Source organism: Microtus pennsylvanicus, chromosome 14, assembly GCF_037038515.1.
Source record: "Microtus pennsylvanicus isolate mMicPen1 chromosome 14, mMicPen1.hap1, whole genome shotgun sequence".
Lineage (NCBI taxonomy): Eukaryota > Metazoa > Chordata > Mammalia > Rodentia > Cricetidae > Microtus > Microtus pennsylvanicus.
The window spans coordinates 4286637-4304529 of record NC_134592.1 but is presented as its reverse complement, the minus strand read 5'-3'; the positions used below and the strand labels follow the sequence as shown (position 1 = coordinate 4304529).

Below are 17893 nucleotides of genomic sequence, written 5' to 3'. Positions count from 1 at the left end.
CACTCTCTCAAAAAATGGACTTTGGATATTTTCTTTTGTTTCTAATGTTGTTGACAAGTTGTTATAGCTAATGGTCAGGAGAAAAGCTAAAGAAAGTATATTAGATTCAGAGTTCTTGTTTTTTTATAAAAAAGAGGAGGGAGTGCTGTGGGACAATAATCTGTATCTTGTCAATTACATTTTACATAAATGCTGATTGGCTAATAGCCAGACAGGAAGTATAGGCAGGACAACCAGAAAGAAATTAAAGTGCATAAATGAGGATAGGAGAATTCTGGGAAGAAACTAGCTCTTTCCATAGTCCTGGCCCAGCCACAGAAGAAGCAAGAGGTTACTGCCCCACTAAAAGGGTATTGAGCCACATGGCTAAGATAGACAAGAATAATGGGCTAATATACATTATAAGAGTTAATAAGAAACATGATAATGGTCCAATCAGTTTATAACTAATGCATATATACATCTGTGTGATTTCTTTGGGACTTAACAATTGGAGGAACCAAGCAGTACAGAAACCCCTACAACATATTTTATTGCCACTAATCTCATTATTTTTTTTATTTTATATTGACTCTTTAACTGTTGTGGCATTTTCCTCTGTATGCTGTGGTTAATAAAGAATCTGTTTTGAGCCTATAGCAGAGCAGGGAAGGACAGAGCTTGGCAAGGAAAACTAAATTAAATGCTGGGAAAAAAAAGGTGGAGTCAGGGAGTATCCATTTAGCCCCACAAGAGATGGACACCAAAGAATTTTCTGGTAATCCACAGCCACATGGTGATAAAGAGATTAATGGAGATGAATTAGTTTAAGATATAAGAGTTAGACAAAATATGCTTAAGCGATTGCAAATAATATAGTTACAGTGTGGTTTTAGTAATCTGAGGAGCTAGGAATTACAAGCAAATTCTTACAACATTTAACTACTTTTATTAAGATATATACATATTTATATATATACATAAAACTTAACTTTTCGTCATGTTATTTATAATCATACAGATTACTAATTTTAGACAAAGGCTCTATTTACCTTCCTGTACATGAATTCAGGTTTAAAGCTCCATCAGTTTTCTGCAGTGAACAGTGAGCATGTCTAACAGCAAAATTTGAAGTATCCAAATGTTGGTTCCTCTAGGACTCTGACAATACCACTAAATGGAAAACACTACCTTTAGATCAATTATGAACTGCAAGCTGCTTGAAACAATTTTGAGGTTTCTAGCTGAAATGATCCAGCCAAACAGATTCCTCTGGCAGGGACTTGAAATAAGCCCCGCATTTTCTCATTATGCAGAAAGTGGAAAACAATGATACAGGTGCCTCTGCCAGAACTTGACAATTAGCCCAAATTTTTCTTTGCAAGATACTCTAAAGATGCTATTACCTCCAGACAGCAGGAAGTAAATGTAAGAATATTACATCTTGTTTTTCATGATGTGGGATGGGTGGTTTTTGATTTTTCAATGGGTTATGGATATTTGTCATTGTTTAATGAGATTTGTTACGAGTTGTGAATGGTATTGGTCAGACAAAAAGGTAAACCCATTTGTAATAATCTGTATGTCACCACGAGCTCGTGGCTTACTGGGAAAGATTCAGCATGTCTAACCTGGCAGCTTTATGGCAGGTGGCTTTTTCATTGTGTACTCTTTCTCCCTGAATTCTCTTCTGTCTTCCCTGCCTTCCTGAGTTCACCCTATCAACTAGGCCAAGGCAGTTTCTTTATTTCATGAATGAAAGCAATACATAGAAAAAGACCTTTCTACACCACAACCTGAAAGAAAAAATTATATATCATCTGATTAGATGCTGAAAAATCCTTCAATAAAATTCAATACCCCTTAATGCTAAGTGTCTTGGAGAAATCAGGGATACAAGGAATGTATATAACATAGTAAGAGTAAAATACAACAAGACAACATCAAATTAAATGGGAAGGAACTCAAAGTGATTGCACTAAAATCAGGAAGAAGGCAAGGCTGTCCACTCTTTCTATATAGAATCATCATAGTACTCAAATTTCAACCTTGATCAATAAGAAAACAAGGGGAGATCAAGGAGATAAAAATCAGAAATGAAAAATTCAATTTTTTTCTCTTTGCAGATGATATGATACTATTCACAATTGACTCCAAAAATTCCACTGGGGAACTCCTACAGTGATAAACACCTAACTAAGGTGGCAGGATTAAAAAAGTCATTTGCCCTCCTACATACAAATGATAAAAAGGCAGGAAATGAAATCAGAGATATGAAATTTTACAACAGCCACAACCAACATAAAACACCTTTGGTATACACCAACCAAAGAAGTAAAAGTTCTGTATGACAAGAACTTAAAGACTTTGAAAAAAGAAATTGATGAAACTATCAAAAAATGGAAAGAGCTCCATGCTTTTTTGATAAGTAGAAGAAGTAGAAGAAATATAATAAAAATAGCAGTTTTACCAAAAGCAATCTACAGATTCACTGCAAACCCCATAGAAATTCACACACAAATCTTCACAAATCAAGTATGAGCAATATTCAACTTCATATGAAAAAAAGCCAGAATAGCCAAAGTAATAGCTAAAATAATTAAAATAGTTTGGTATTAGCATAAAATCAGACAGGTGGGCCAATGGCATTGACTCGATATTAATTCTCACACCCATGAGCATTTAATTTTTGACAAAGAAGCTAACTTTATACGATGGAGAAAAGAAAGTATCTTCAAAAATTATGCTGACACAACTGGATGTAAACACGGCAAAGGAAGCAAACAGATGCTTATCTATACCTATGAATAAAACTTATGTCCAAATGGATCAAAGACACCAACAGAAATCTAGCCACACTGAATCTCTTTGAAGAGAAACTGTTAAGTAACCTTAAATATATGGGTACAGGAAATCACTTATAGTACCAGTAGCACAGGCACTGAAATCAACAACGATTAAATGAGATCTCCTGAAACTGAGATGTTTCTGTATGACAAAGAAGCAGTCAATAAGAAAGAACAGTCTACAGAAAAGAAAAAGGTAATTCAACTGTACATCTAACAAAGGACTGAATCCCAATATTATATAAAGAAAACAATAAATTATACATCAAAATTCCAAATAATCTATTTAAAATTGAAATACATATAGAATTCTTAACAGATGAATCTCAAATGGCCAAAAAAAAAAACACTTAAGGAATTGATCAACATTCTTAACCATCTATCAGGTTCAGTGTATTGTGATTTTTATTGAGGTATTTAGTGCATCTGGATTTGAGTTTTGTGCGTGTGGATAGATATCAATCGATTTTCATTCCTCTGCATGTTGATAGTTATGCCAGCACTATTTGTTAAAATGCTTTCTTTCCTCCATTGTATACTTTTAGCTTCTTTCTCAAAAAATCAGGTCTTCCTAGGTGTATTGATTAATATCTGAGATTTTGATTCAATTCCATTAGTTAACTTCTCTGTTTTTGTATCAATATCAAACTGTTTACATTACTGTAGTTCTATAACAGAGCTTGATGTTAGGGATGGTGATGCCTCTAGAAGTTTCTTTATTGTGAATGATTGTTTTGGCTATCCTGTGTTTTTTGTTTTTTCATATAAAGTAGATTATTATTCTTTCAATGTCTTTGAAGAATTGTGTCAAAATTTTGATGGGGATTGTATTGAATCTGTAGACTGCTTATGGTAGGGTTGGCATTTTCAATATGTTGATCCTACCTAACCAAAAGCATCTTTCCATTTTCTCATGTCTTCTTCAATTTTTTCATCAAAGACTTAAAGTTCTATTCAAACAGATCTTTTACTTCTTTGGTAAGTGTTACCCCAAGATATTTTGCTATCTGTGGCTGTAGTGAAATGTAATGTCTCTGATTTCTTATTTAGCATCTTTAACATTTATATATTGAATTGTTACTGATATTTTTTTGAGTTGATCTTGTATAGTTTCACATTACTAAATGTATTTATCAGCTATATAAGTTGATTCATAGAGTTTTTGGTGTCACCTATGTATACTATTATATTATCTGCAAATAATAAAAGTTTGACTCCCCTTGATGTCTTTTTGTTATCTTTTTGCTCTAGCCAGAACTTCAAGAACTATCTTGAAGAGATGTAGAGAAAATTGACAGTTTTGCCTTCTTTCTAATATTAGTGAAATTGCTTTGAGTTTCTCTCCATTTAATTTGATGTTAGTGTTAAGCTTGCTCTCTATTGTTTTTATTTCATTTAGATTTGTTCCTTGTATCTCTGATCTCTCCAAGACTTTTATTACAAAGTGTGTTGTATTTTGACAAATGATTTTTCAGCATCTAATGAGATCCTCATGTTTTTTTTCTTTCAGTATATGTATATGTTGGATTATATTGATAGACTCTCATAAGTTGACTCATTCCTGCATCTCTGGGATGAAGCTGAGTTTGTTATGATGGATGATAATTTTGATGTGTTCTTGGATTCGACTTGCCAATATTTTCTTGAGCTTCTGTGAGTGAGACTGGACTATGATTCTCTTGCTTGGTTGAGATTTTTGTATTTTTGTTATCAGGGTAACAGTAGACACATAAAAAGAATTTGGCAGTGTTCCATCTGTTTCTGTTACATGGAACACTTTGAGAAGTATAGTTATTAGCTCTTCTTGTAAGTTCTGGCAGAATTCTGCACTGCAAAATATGGTACTCTTTTGTTTTGTTTTTATCAGGATGCTTTTTATGACATCCTCTATATCCTTGCTATTTAAAGATCTATTTAAATTGTTCACCTGGTCTTGATTTAATTTTGGTATATGGTACCTATCTAAGAAATTGTTCATTTCTTTTATATTTTAGAATTTGGTGGAGTACAGTCTTTTTTTTTTATTAAAAATTTCCACCTCCTCCCCTCCTCCCTCTCTAGTCCAAAGAGCAGTCAGAGTTCCCTGCCCTGCTGGAAGTCCAAGGTCCTTCCCCCTTTAACCAAGTCCCGGAAGGTGCACGTCTAAACAGACTAGGCTCCCTCAAATCCAGTACATGCAGTAGGATCAAAACCCAGTGCCATTGTCCTTGGCTTCTCAGTCAAGCCCTCCTTGTCCACCACATTCTGAGTACTACTCAGCGGTTAAAAAAAAAAAAAAGACATCTTGAACTTTGGGTGCAAATGGATGGAAATAGAAAACACTATTCTGAGTGAGGTAACCCAGACCCAAAAAGATGAACATTGGATGTACTCACTCATAATTGGTTTCTAGCCAGAAATAAAGGTCAGTGAGCCTATAATTTGTGATCCTAGAGAAGCTAAATAAGAAGGCGAACCCAAAGAAAAACATATAGTTATCCTCCCGGATACTGGAAGTAGACTAGATTTCCAGGCAAAAATTGGGATCCTGGGGGTGGGGGTGGGGTGGAGGTAAGGGAAAATGGGGAGTTGAGTATAGGTTTTTGTAGTACGACCTTATGAATCTCTGGTTTTCCTAAGTGTTCCATGTTACGTATCTCTTTTCATTCATTATTCTGTTAAATTGCATATTCTCTCTATTCCTTTTTATTAGTTTGGATAAATTTTTTTCTATCTTTTTTTTATTTTCTCAAAGAAACAGATGATTGTTTCATTGATTCTTTGTACTGTTTTCTTTGTTTCTGTTTTTACTGATTTCAGGCCTCAATTTGATTATTTCCTTTCTTCTACTCCTTGTAGTAGGTGAGCACTCTTCAGTACCAAAGTATCAACACAGAACCTGTATTAATTAAATTACTGTTTGGCCTGTTAGCTCTAGCATATTATTAGATAGTTTTACTTCTCAGATTAAACCATTTCTATTAATCTGTGCATCCCCATGTGGCTGTTGTTTACTGGCAAGTTTTATATACATCTGTCCCTGGCAGAGTCTACATGGCTTCTCCCTACACTTCCTTCTTTCTCCCGGCTTTCAGTTTTTTTCCCCACATAGCTTTGTCCTTCCCTGCTTTATTTTCAAAGCAGTTTTCTTTATTTGTTAACCAGTAAAAGCCACACATACACAGAGAGACTTCACACATCAACGCCTCTTGGGTGAGTCTGCTTCTTTTTGTTCTACAGTATTCAGGTGTGCTGTTAAATCACTAGTGTGAGCTTCTCCTACCTTCATTATGTGGACAGTTAGTGTTATGAACTTTTCTTTTAGCATGACTTTCATGGTGTCTCATGGGTTTGGGTATGTTGTACCTTAATTTTTATTGAATTCTAGGAATTCTTTAATTTCTTTCTTTCTTTATTTCTTGACTCAGGGGTGGTTCCATAGATTACTGTTTAATTTACATCTGTTTATGGACTTTCTGAACTTGGTGTGGCTGTTGAATTCTAATTTTATACCATGGTGATATGATAAGATACAAGGGGTTACTACATTTTTTGTATCTGTTGAGGTTTGCTTTGTTATTGAGAGTAAGTGGTTAGTTTTAGAGATTGTTCCATGAGATGCTGAAAAGAAGGTATATTCTTTTGTGTCTGGGTGAAATTTTCTCTAGATATATGTTAATTCCATTTGAGTCATGACCTCTGTAATTTCTCTTATTTCTTTGTTAAGTTTCTGGCTGGTTGACTGTCCATTCTGAAGAATGAAGTGCTAAAGTCTCCTAGTATTTGTGTGTGAGTTTTGATGTGTGATTCAAGCTTCAGTAATTTTTCTTTTACATATATGGGTGATCCTTAATTTGGAACATAGATGTTTGGTATTGAGACTTCATTTTGATCAATTGTTACTGTCATGTGTTCAAAGTGTCCTTCTCTATCTCTTTTGATTGATTTTAGCTTGAAATCTATTTTCTTACATATTAGGGTAACTATTACCACTTGCTCATTAAGTTCATTTGATTGTAAAATCTTTTATCAACCCTTTCCTATAAAATAATGTCTGTCTTTGAGTTTGAGGTATATTTCTTGTATTCAGAAGATTAGATCCATTTTCATATCTAATATTTTAGCTGGTGTCTTTTTATGGGTGCATTGAATCCAATGATATAAGGAGATATTAATGACCAGTGGTGGTTAATTCCTGTAATTTTCAGGGTTATTAGTTGTATATTTCCCTCCTTTATGATTTATTGGTATGAGGTTATCTGTTGCCTGTCTTTTGGGGGTGCAGCTTGATTCCTTGGGTTGGGTGTTATTTCTAGTACTTTTGGTAGGGCTGGATTTCTGGATTGGTGTTGCTTAAATCTTGTTTTGCCATGGAATATCCTGTGTCCTCTATCAACTGTGACTGAAAGCTTTACTCCATATAGCAGTCTGGGCTTGCATCCGTGGTCTCTTATTGATGGTTTTCTTTGACCAGTGAATCTATTTCTTTGATAGTATCTTCAACCCATGAAGGTCTCTCTTCCATCTCTTGTATTTTGTTGGCTATATCTGCCTCTGTAGTTCCCATTCATTTGCCCATATTATTAGGCAAAACAATTTAGATAAAAAATAAATGGATAACATTAGATCAAATGGAAAGGTTCTTCAATAAATGGTGCTGTCATTACTGGAAGTCAACACGTAGAACATTGAAAATAGATTCATATACATACCCATGCACAAAACTCAAGTCCAGTGGATTAAAGACCTCATTATAATTCTGACCATACTGACTCTGATAGACGTGAATAAAGGAAATAGCCTTCAATACATGGTATTGGAGACCACTTCCTAAATATAACAACAGTAGCACAGACATTGAAAGAAACAATAAATAAATGGAACCTCCTGAAACTAAAAAGATCCTGTAAATAAGGACTATGTTAATAAGACAAAAAAGGCAACTTACTAGATTGCAAAAGATCTTTATTAAACCCACATCAAACAGAAAACTCCAAAATATATAAAGAACTCAAGAAAATAGACATCAAAATTCCAAATAACTCAATTAAAAATGGGGTATAAAAATTAAGTAGAGAATTGTCAACAGAAGACCATCAGATAGCCAAAAGACACTTAAGGAAATGTACAACATCCTTAGTCATCAGTGAAATGTGGTTCAAAACAACTCTGAAATAGTTTACTTGAGCTAGTGGGAGCTCACCAACTCCAGGAAGACAGGGAAGAAAACAATATAGGTCTCAACTAGTCCCTCTGAAATTGGGTGACAGCTATATGACTGAGGAAGACTGTGGGGCTTCCTTCAGTGGCAATGGTATTCCTCTCTACTGCTTTCACTGCTATTTCTTGAACCTATTTTCTTTGGGTGGATACTTTGCTCAACCTAGATAAAGGAGGGTGGACCTTCAACATTCCCCCAAAGCACTGTGCCTTAAACTCTCTGAGGAGTGAATAGGGGTTGGGGTGAAGTTAGGAGGAGGGGATAAGAGGAGAGGAGAGAGTGGGAACTGAGGTTAGTATGTAAAAATTTTACAAGAATAGAAGAGACCCAGAAACAGCTGCATCATGAGAAAGAACCACACAATAATGTGTTCCAACTTCGTGAAAACTAAACTGATGGTGTTTGCTTAGTTATTCCTTCTACAGGCTCTTGCAACTTTTAGAATAATGGCAGATTTACAGGATGAACTGCAGATTGCTATTATATAAGAAGGAGTTCTTATAACTCCCCATATGTACTTATATAATGTTTAATTAAGGAAACTCATTTACACCTTAAGTGGTTCAGACCATTCTGGGAGTATCTTGGTATGTAGGCACATAAGGTGATGGTATAGTGGCCGAGCATCCTACATCTTGAATAGAACAGAAAGTTGTCTGAGACATGGAGAAGAATCCTCAGAATAGGGAACCTGGAGGCCTGACACCAGAATGACACAATTTCTCCCAAAAAGACATACAAACTCAAAAAGTCACTTCTCCTTACAGTGTCCTATAAGATTTTGGGGCCAATTATATTCAAAGAAGCATAGCTAATTTATCACAATCTTAGTCTGATTTTATATAATAAAATAAAATGCTTATATGCTTCACTGCATTAATTTGGGTTCACCTCTTACAGGCCAAAAGGACCTCGGATAATTACAGAAATTAACAATCTGTTTCACAACTGATTATTTGCCCCAGTCTTCAGATGGGGATCTATCTCTTCCTCACACACTCTTTCTCTCAATCTCTGCCTCCCCTGGTCTTGGGTTTTAACTTCCCTCAATTATCAGGTACATGGGCCTAAATGTTCAAATATTCATCCATATAAAAATTTCCTAAGTGTCCTATTTTACTTTTTCTCCTAAGTTTATTTGTTGTATCATATTGAAAATCAAATGCTGATTGCTGCATCAAATAGCTTCCAGTGTTCCCTCAAAATTTTCATTCTTGGACCAGTTTAAATTTGCTCATCAAAGTAGTCCTGCCTCAGAAATTGCTCCAAGTGAAGTCCACATGTCCCTATTCCTAGAAATTTTCTCAAAATCTGGTCAGGTAATGACCAGCCCGCTCTTTCTGGCCTAAACCAGCATTCCAGTTTCCTTTGTCCCCACCCAACATGAGTGAGGTTCAGTATCATTAGGAAATAGTCATAGACAAGGTTGCACATTGCTCCTTGTCATTTATTTTTTATTAACATATGGCTGGGATCCTAGCTTTCAAACCTGGTAAAAGTGGCTGAGGTGCCTATTCAAAATACCAAAGCAGAGTGTGGCACCAGATTCTCCCTGCATCCTTTAGTTCCTACCTGTAACAGTGAAAGACCCCCCATCCAGCTTGCTAAGCCGCTTAGCACCAGATAAAAAAAAAAAAAAAAAAAAAAAAGACCCCCCGCCCAGCTTGTTAAATGACTTAGCACCTGTAACACCATTTTACAAAGCTTGTACTGAATATTCAGGGTTTGAACAAAGGGCAGTTTAAAAGCTGCCAAAACGAGCTAGAGACACCTGTGGCTGGGCCGGGGGGGGGGGGGGGGGGGGGGGGGGGGGGGGGGGGGGGACAGGGAATGTGGCCGGGTGCTGTCTGTCCCAGGCAGGGAGGAAAGGTGAAGTCTGCCCAAGATAAGAGCAAAGGCAGCCCATATCTGAATTCTCGGGTAAAGACCTTATCCCGACCTGAACTAGGCCACATTCAAACTGACCAATGAAAACCCTGTAACTACGCTTCTCGCTTCTGTACCATGCTTTTTTGCTCCCCAAAACATATATAAACCCATTACCCCGACCTAAAGGCGCACAAGTCCTCCGAGAGACTTTGTCGCCCCAGGTACCTGTGTATCTGAATAAACCTCTTGCTGTTTGCATCCGTAAAAGTGGCCTCGCTGTTCCTTGGGAAGGGTCTCCCCAGAGGAATGACACTCTTGGAGGGTCTTTCAACAGAATGTTTGTGGCTAGCATTTCCTTCCACCTACCTTAAGTATTCCATCCTTGGGGCTTTACTTACCTCTCCCAGCAGCTCTTCTGTGTACAATACAACTATTTTAGTCACATGGGCCTTTTATCTCCCCTTTGGGCCTCTTGACTCATTTACTTGCTTTCCTCTCTCCAGTATCTTATCCCTCCATCGACTCCTCACATTGCTGAGGGTAATATTCACTCTGGACACTCCCAGATGCCTTGCCTCTGGTAATGATCTCCCACATATTTATAATAAACTTTCTCCTCCAACATACTTGCTACAAGTCATGATCCTTTAACTTTTGTTTTTTTTTTTTTCATTGATGTTCAACCATCTCCATGTTCCACAGAGTTTCATATAGCCTAGGCCTCAGCTGAACTTCAAGTAAGTGTCACATATCTGTTTAGAACAAAGGCCAGAAGTTAGATGAACAAAAAATAATGGGAGATATGATGATGAAAGTTCTAGGTTAAGTAAATAAATCAAGTGAATATACAAGTACAAAATACATTCCTTCCTGGTTTGCACAGATTTCAGGGAAAACAGATGATCTGAGACTTGTGATAGTATGTGGGCCCCTAATGCTTGTGTCCTTTCCCTGTGGTTACAAAGATCCCAATATTGTCCTAATCATAATACCACTGAGGCATTGCCTTGAATCTCATGAAGGTAAATATTCCTCAATATCATAGAAATTCCTAAGTATTTGATCCTAGCGTCTTCACCCTAATCATTTCTATTATCAAAGGTGATTTTTTTACAAGTAATTTATTTTAGACTGTGTAGTGTATATACTTTAAATTGTGCCAAAACAGGTCTTTGTCATCACAGATTTCACAGCACATAAATACAGAAAGCATTATATTAAATTAGTAGATGGGCCATAAGAGGTGCACTGAATTCTGTTTGCACCTGTTCCTGGACTACCTTGTGTATGCTTTGTGCCACCTGCTGGTTCTAGGCATTGGTGCAGGGAGGATTTTGTCAGGGTTCACACTGAAATCCTCTCACTGTGCCTTCAGTACAGTAATAAATGGCGGTGTCTTCAAATCTTAAGCTGTTCATTTGCAGGTACAGCATGCTTTTGGAGTCATCTCGTGAGATGGTGAATCTGCCTTTCACAGACTCTGCATAGCGTGTTTCATAATTATCAGGTTTGTCTTTAATTATAGCAACCCACTCTGGGCCCTTCCCTGGTGCCTGCCGGACCCAGTGCATCCAGGAGTTACTGAAGGTGAATCCAGAGGCTGCACAGGAGAGCCTTAGGGACCCTCCAGGCTGTACCAAGCCTCCCCCCGTCTCTACCAGCTGCACATCACACTGGACACCTGCAAACACAGAGAATCTTGTCAGAAAACTACAATATGTCCATTGTCACTCTCACTTATATTTTCCCAAATACTGAGGATCTCTCTTCATCTATACATTACCTTTGAAAAGAGCACAAAGGAAAATCCAGCTCAGCCTCACGTCCATCTTAGATGTTGTTTGTTCTGGGCTGACCACAAAATGTGAAGTTTTGTGAGTGCAGTCCTGTGTATCTCTCTCAGAACTGTAGGGTTTGGGCTTGTTTTCATGAGCAGAAGAGAAAATTATTTGCATATCTTCATGTTATATGAGGAACTGAGTGATGTTCAACTTAGAGGAGACAGTTTTTGGTACAGATGTTTGAAATAAGCCCTGAACTAGCATTTATAAGATTAAATTATCATTTATTGCTTTAGAGTCATACTTCGGTTTGTAGAGGATATTTTCCACTCCTGAAACTCTTGTGTTCATTCCCATCCCTGCATGATAGGCAAGCCATTGGGTCAGGAGAATCATAGGTTTGGGTTGGTAATTAATGTAAATTATGAGTCTTACTATATTATTCATTTTATTTGTAAACCCCTTAACTGCCTTTGTATGAATTGTAATCAGTGGTATAGTAAGTATATAATGCTGAAATCTCTAATATTGATTACTCCTAAAATGAAAGAACTAATATATACATATAAATACTCTCTGAGATTAGTTTTGAATAAACATAAAAACACATCTTGAAGATATGTTTTTCATTTAGTTCCTCCAGGTCTAATGGTTCACACCAACCACTGAGACCTGCTCTATCCCATTACAAAGCTATTCCCAGTCCTTTGGTGACCTCTCAGATATGCTAGAGGGGGCTTATTCTATACAGGCCACATCTTTCTACTCCCTGGTCCCTAAAATATTTGCCTTTTTCACACCATCAGCTAAGTCTACTTATCATTCACACTCAATGATCCACTCGGGTCCTTAGAGACTTGCCTGAGTTCCAATAGCAGCTAGTCCAGCTTCTTCCTCTTCCACAGTTTACTTCCTTCCTGAGACCTTTTCCTACGTGGCATCATATCGTTTCTGCCATTTCCCCCATCTTTGGCAATCTTCCCCATGTTCATGTTTCTCTGTACTGTTAAGTAGAAATTGTACTGGCTTTTCTGGAATCTATTCTCTTTGGGTGGATACTTTGATCAGTCTAGATACATTTGATCTTCACCAAAGCATTTGCCTTACCCTCTCTGAGGAGTGAATGGGGGTTGGGATAGAGGTATGTGAAGGGAATGGGAGGAGAGGAGAGCAAAAAAACTGAGATTAGTATATAAAATGACGAATAATATTTTGTTTTCGTTTTAAAAAGTAATATAAAATCATTTAAGAAATGCTCAGCCATTAGGGAAATGCAAATCAAAATGACTGAGATAGCATCTTACACTTGTCACAATGGTTAAGATCAAAAACAAAGATGGTATTTTTTGATGTTTAGAATGCACAGTAATGGGAACACTCCTCCATTGATGGTGGGAATGCAAACTTATAAAGCCAGTTTATAAATCAGTACAGTGGTTTCTCAGAAAATTGGGAACCATTTTGCCTCAAGACCTAGCCATAGAACTCTTTGTCGTATATCCAATGGAAATAGACCCTAAACACAAAGGACATTTGCTCAACTATGTTCATAGCATCATTATAGGTAATAGCCAGAACCTAAAAACAGCATGGATACATCTCAACTAAAGACTGTATAAAGAAAATGTGGTACATTTAAACAATAGAGTACTACTAAGAGATTTAAAAAAAAATGATATCTTGAAATTTGAAGACAGATGGACGAAACTAGAAAAAGCCATCTTTCCTGAGGTATTCCAGACACAGAAATACAAACAAGGTATGTACTCACTTCTCAGTGAATATTAGATGTAATGCAAAAGATACCCAGTTCATAATCCACAGCCACAGAAATGCACACTGCTTCTTATCATTTATTTATTATTAACATAAGGCTAGGATCCTAGCTTTCAAACCTGGTAAAAGTGGCTGAGGTGCCTATTTAAATACCAAAGCAGAGTGTGGCCACCAGATTCTCCCTGCATCCTTCAGTTCCTACCTGTTACAGAATGTTTGTGGCTGCTATTTCTGCCCACCTACCTTAAATATTTTATTCCTGGGGCTCTGCTTACCTTTCCCAGCTGCTCTACTGTGTATAATCCAACTATTTTAGTCACATGGACCTTTCATCTCCCCTTTGGGCCTCTTGACTGATTTATTTACTTCCCTCTCTCCTGTATTTTATTCATGCATCCACTCCTCACATTTCTCAGGGCAATATTCACTCTGGGCTCTCCCAGACACCTTGTCTCTGGTCCTGCTCTCCCACATAACTATAATAAACTTTCTTCTCCACCATACTTGGTACCAGTCATGTTCCTTTCACTTTTATTTCTTTTTATTTTCATTAGCTTTCAACATTCTACACATCCCACAGAGTTTCATATTGCTTTGGTCTCATCTGAACTGGAAGATATGATGCAAAAGTTCTAGGTTAAATAAATGAACCAGGTGAAAATACAAAAACAAAATACACCTGTGCCTGGTGTGCACAGATTTCAGGGAATACAGAAGATTTGAGACATGTGATGGTATGTGGGTCCCTAAGGGTTGCGTCCCCTTGCCTGTGGTTACCAAGATCCCAACATTGCCCTAGTCATAATAACACTGAGGCTTTGACTTGAATCTCATGAGGGAAAATCTTCCCGAGTACTATAGACCTTCCTTAGTGTTTGATTCTAGTGTCTTCACCATAGTCATTTCTGTCGTCAAGGGTATTTTTTAAAAATAATTTCTGTTAGAAATAATTTCTGTATTTACTTTAAATTTTGCAAAAACAGGACTTTGTTATCACAGATTTCACAGAACATAAATACAGAAAGCATTATGTGAAATCAAGAGTTGGGCCATATAAAGGAGCACTGAATTCTGTCTGCACCTGTTCCTGCACTGCCTCATGTGTGTTCTGTGCCCCCTGCTGGTTCTGGGCATTGCTACAGGGAGGTTTGTGTCAGGGTTCACACTGAAATCTTCTCATTGTGTCGCTAGCACAGTAATAAATGGCGGTGTCTTCAACTCTTAAGCTGTTCATTTGCAGGTACAGCATGCTTTTGGAATCATCTCGTGAGATGGTGAATCTGCCTTTCACAGACTCTGCATAGCGTGTTTCATAATTATTAGGTTTATGTTTAATTACACCAACCCACTCTAGGCCCTTCCCTGGTGCCTGGCGGACCCAGTTCATCCAGTAATCACTGAATGTGAATCCAGAAGCTGAACAGGAGAGTTTCAAGGACCCTCCAGGCTGTACCAAGCCTCCGCCCGTCTCCACCAGCTGTGGATCACACTGGACACCTGCAAACACAGAGAATCTTGTTAGAAAACTACAATATGTCCATTGTCACTCTCACTTATATTTGCCCAAATACTTAGCATCTCCCTTAATCTATACATTACCTTTGAAAAGAGCAAAAATGAAAATCCAGCTCAGCCTCAAGTCCATCTTAGATGTTATGTGTTCTGGGATGACCACAAAATGGGAAGTTTTGTGAGTGTAGACCTGGGTGCCTCCGTCAGAACTGCAGAGTCATGGCTAGTTTTAATGAGCAGAAGAGAGAATTATTTGCATATCTTCATGATATATGAGGAACTGAGTGATGTCCAACTTAGAGGAGACAGATTTAGCTAAAGATGTCTGAAATAAAATAAGCACTAAACTAACATTTATAGGATCAAATTATCACTTATTGTCTTAGGAATATAGCTCAGGTGGTAGAGGATGTTTTCTATCCCTGAAACTCCTGTGTTCATTCCCATCCCTGCATGATAGGAAAGCCATGGGTCTGGAGAATCATAGGTTTGGGTTGATAATTGTCTATTTGAAATGGTGTATCAAGAAATATAGAAATAAAGGAACAAAAAAGTATCATTGCATGGTATGAGTTTATGGCTTTCTATTTTATTATAAGTAAATATTAATAAGTAATATTATTTTATTATTCATTATATTTGTAAATTCCTTAACAGCCTTTGTGTGAATTAAAATCAGTGGTGTAGTAAGTATATCATGCTGAAATCTCTAAGATTGATTACCCCCTAAGACGAAAGAACTAATGTATACATACAAATACTTTCTGAAAATACTTCTTAGCCATCATAAAATCACATCTTGAAGAAATGTGTTTTCCATTTATCTCCTCCCGATCTAATGGTTCACAATAACCACAGAGACCTGCTCTTCCTCAACACAAAGCTATTCCCAGTCCTTTGGTGATCTCTCTAAAACCCCCAGGACGAGCTTATTTTATTCCATGCCACATCCTTCTACTCACTGGTACCTGAATTGTTTGACTTTTTCACACCATCAGCTAATCTACTCATTCACACTCAAAGATCCACTTGGAGCCTTAGAGACTTGCCTGAGTTTCACCACCAGCTAGTTCAGCTTCTTCCTCTTCCACAGTGTACTTTCTTCCTGAGACCTTTTCCTACATGCCATCATATCCTTTTCGCTATTTTCACCAACTTAGGCAATCTTCACCATGTTCATGTTTGTCTGTACTGTTGGGTAGAAATTGTTCTTATTTAGCAGGTAGGCCTTTTTTCTTCAAAGTTCTTGCTTCTTAGTGCTCACATGCAGGCTTGTTTTTTTCAGAGTTTTTCTTTCCCATGCCTTCTATAGCAGAATAGTATTTGTTTTTCTCCTGCATTCTCAAACAGCATACTTATAGCCTCAAATAAAAGTTCTAACACCTTCATTAACAAACTTTTTGCATTTTAGTTACAGGTGAAAACATAACAATTTACAAAAAAGAAATGATGCTGTAATGCCCAAGTAAAGTTGATACAACCTCAATTAAATCCCTACACATAAGTCTCAGGAAATGTCATGATGATGGCATAGAAAGATTGCAATATCTTCAGGACCAGGATTTTGGTATGAGATCATATTTTCTACACATGAGAAGGGTTCTGAACCCATAAAATCTTCATAATATCTATGTCTAAAGTAGATTTCTAAGGAATAAAAGGAAATCTCTAGTGTTCCCACTTCTAAAGGAAGAACTACAGGTTTTCCATATCTGTTGAAAATGAGAAAATAAGTTTTCTTCAAAAAGAAGCTCTTTGATAGGTAAATGAATCCCAATTGACTACGTTAGACTCATGTTTATATATGTAAATAAAACTAAAAATCAGGCAGTATTATTATCTTCTAGAAGACACTTGTCCTTTTTCCAGGTACTTTAGCCCTGTGTGGGCAGAAAATTTTGTCCTGTCTTCCAGTGAGTAGATTATAAGACTATTTCCCTTGATTAGATTATTTTTTTCCCTAGAGATTCAAAGAATATTTGAGTTTTGACCCTTAGAGGCTGGTATTGTCAAGATCTTAAGTTCCCTTGAATACTTTAAGAAGTCTGCTAGTAATTTTCTCTTAATTTCACATAGATTGCAAGTCATGATGAAATATCTTTTCCTATGTTCTACAAAAAATCCATTATTTGTATGCAAATCGATAGAAATAGAAAGCACGATCCTAGAGAAGCTAAATAAGAAGGTGAACCCAAAGAAAAACATATAGTTATCCTTCTGGATATTGGAAGTAGACAAGATTGCTAGGCAAAAATTGAGAGATTGAGGGTGGGGGTGAGGTGGGGATAAGGGGAGATGGGGAGAGAAGTGAGAAGGGGAGGATGGGTGAAGCTTAGGGGAATGGGATGTTTGGGATGGAGGAAGGGTGGATGTAGGAGCAGGGAAGTATATATCTTAATTAAGGGAACCATTTTAGGGTTGGCAAGAGACTTGACTCTAGAGGGGTTCCCAGGTGTCCAAGGAGATGTCCCCAGCTTGTTTTTTGGGCAGCTGAGGAGAGGGTGCCTGAACTAGACCTATCCTGTAGCCATACTGATGAATATCTTGCATATCACCATAGAAACTTCATCTGGCAATGGATGAAGCTAAAGAATGAGACCCACATTGGAGCACTAGACTGAGCACCCAAGGTCCAAATGAGGAGCAGAAGGATGGAAAACATGAGCAAGGAAGTCAGGACCACAAGTGGTGTGCCCACCCACTGAGATGGTGGGGCTGATCTAATGGGAGCTCACTAAGTCCAGCTGGACCGGGACTGATGGAGCATGTGATCAAAACAGACTCTCTGTATATGGCTGACAATGAGGGCTGACGGAGAAGCCAATGACAATGATACTGGGTTTTGATCCTACAGCATGTACTGGCTTTGTGGGAGCCTAGTCTGTTTGGATGTTTACCTTCCTCGACCTGAATGTGGGGGGGGGGGACCT

General features: G+C 37.4%; 1 gene segment (V, D, J or C); it reads right to left on the bottom strand.

The window, feature by feature from the left end:
• Window positions 1-11231: 11231 nt before the first annotated feature.
• On the bottom strand, window positions 11232-11783 carry LOC142834877 (immunoglobulin heavy variable 3-15-like). The segment is given in 2 exon segments: window positions 11232-11575; window positions 11678-11783. Coding segments are annotated over 2 exon segments (390 nt in total).
• Window positions 11784-17893: the final 6110 nt, after the last annotated feature.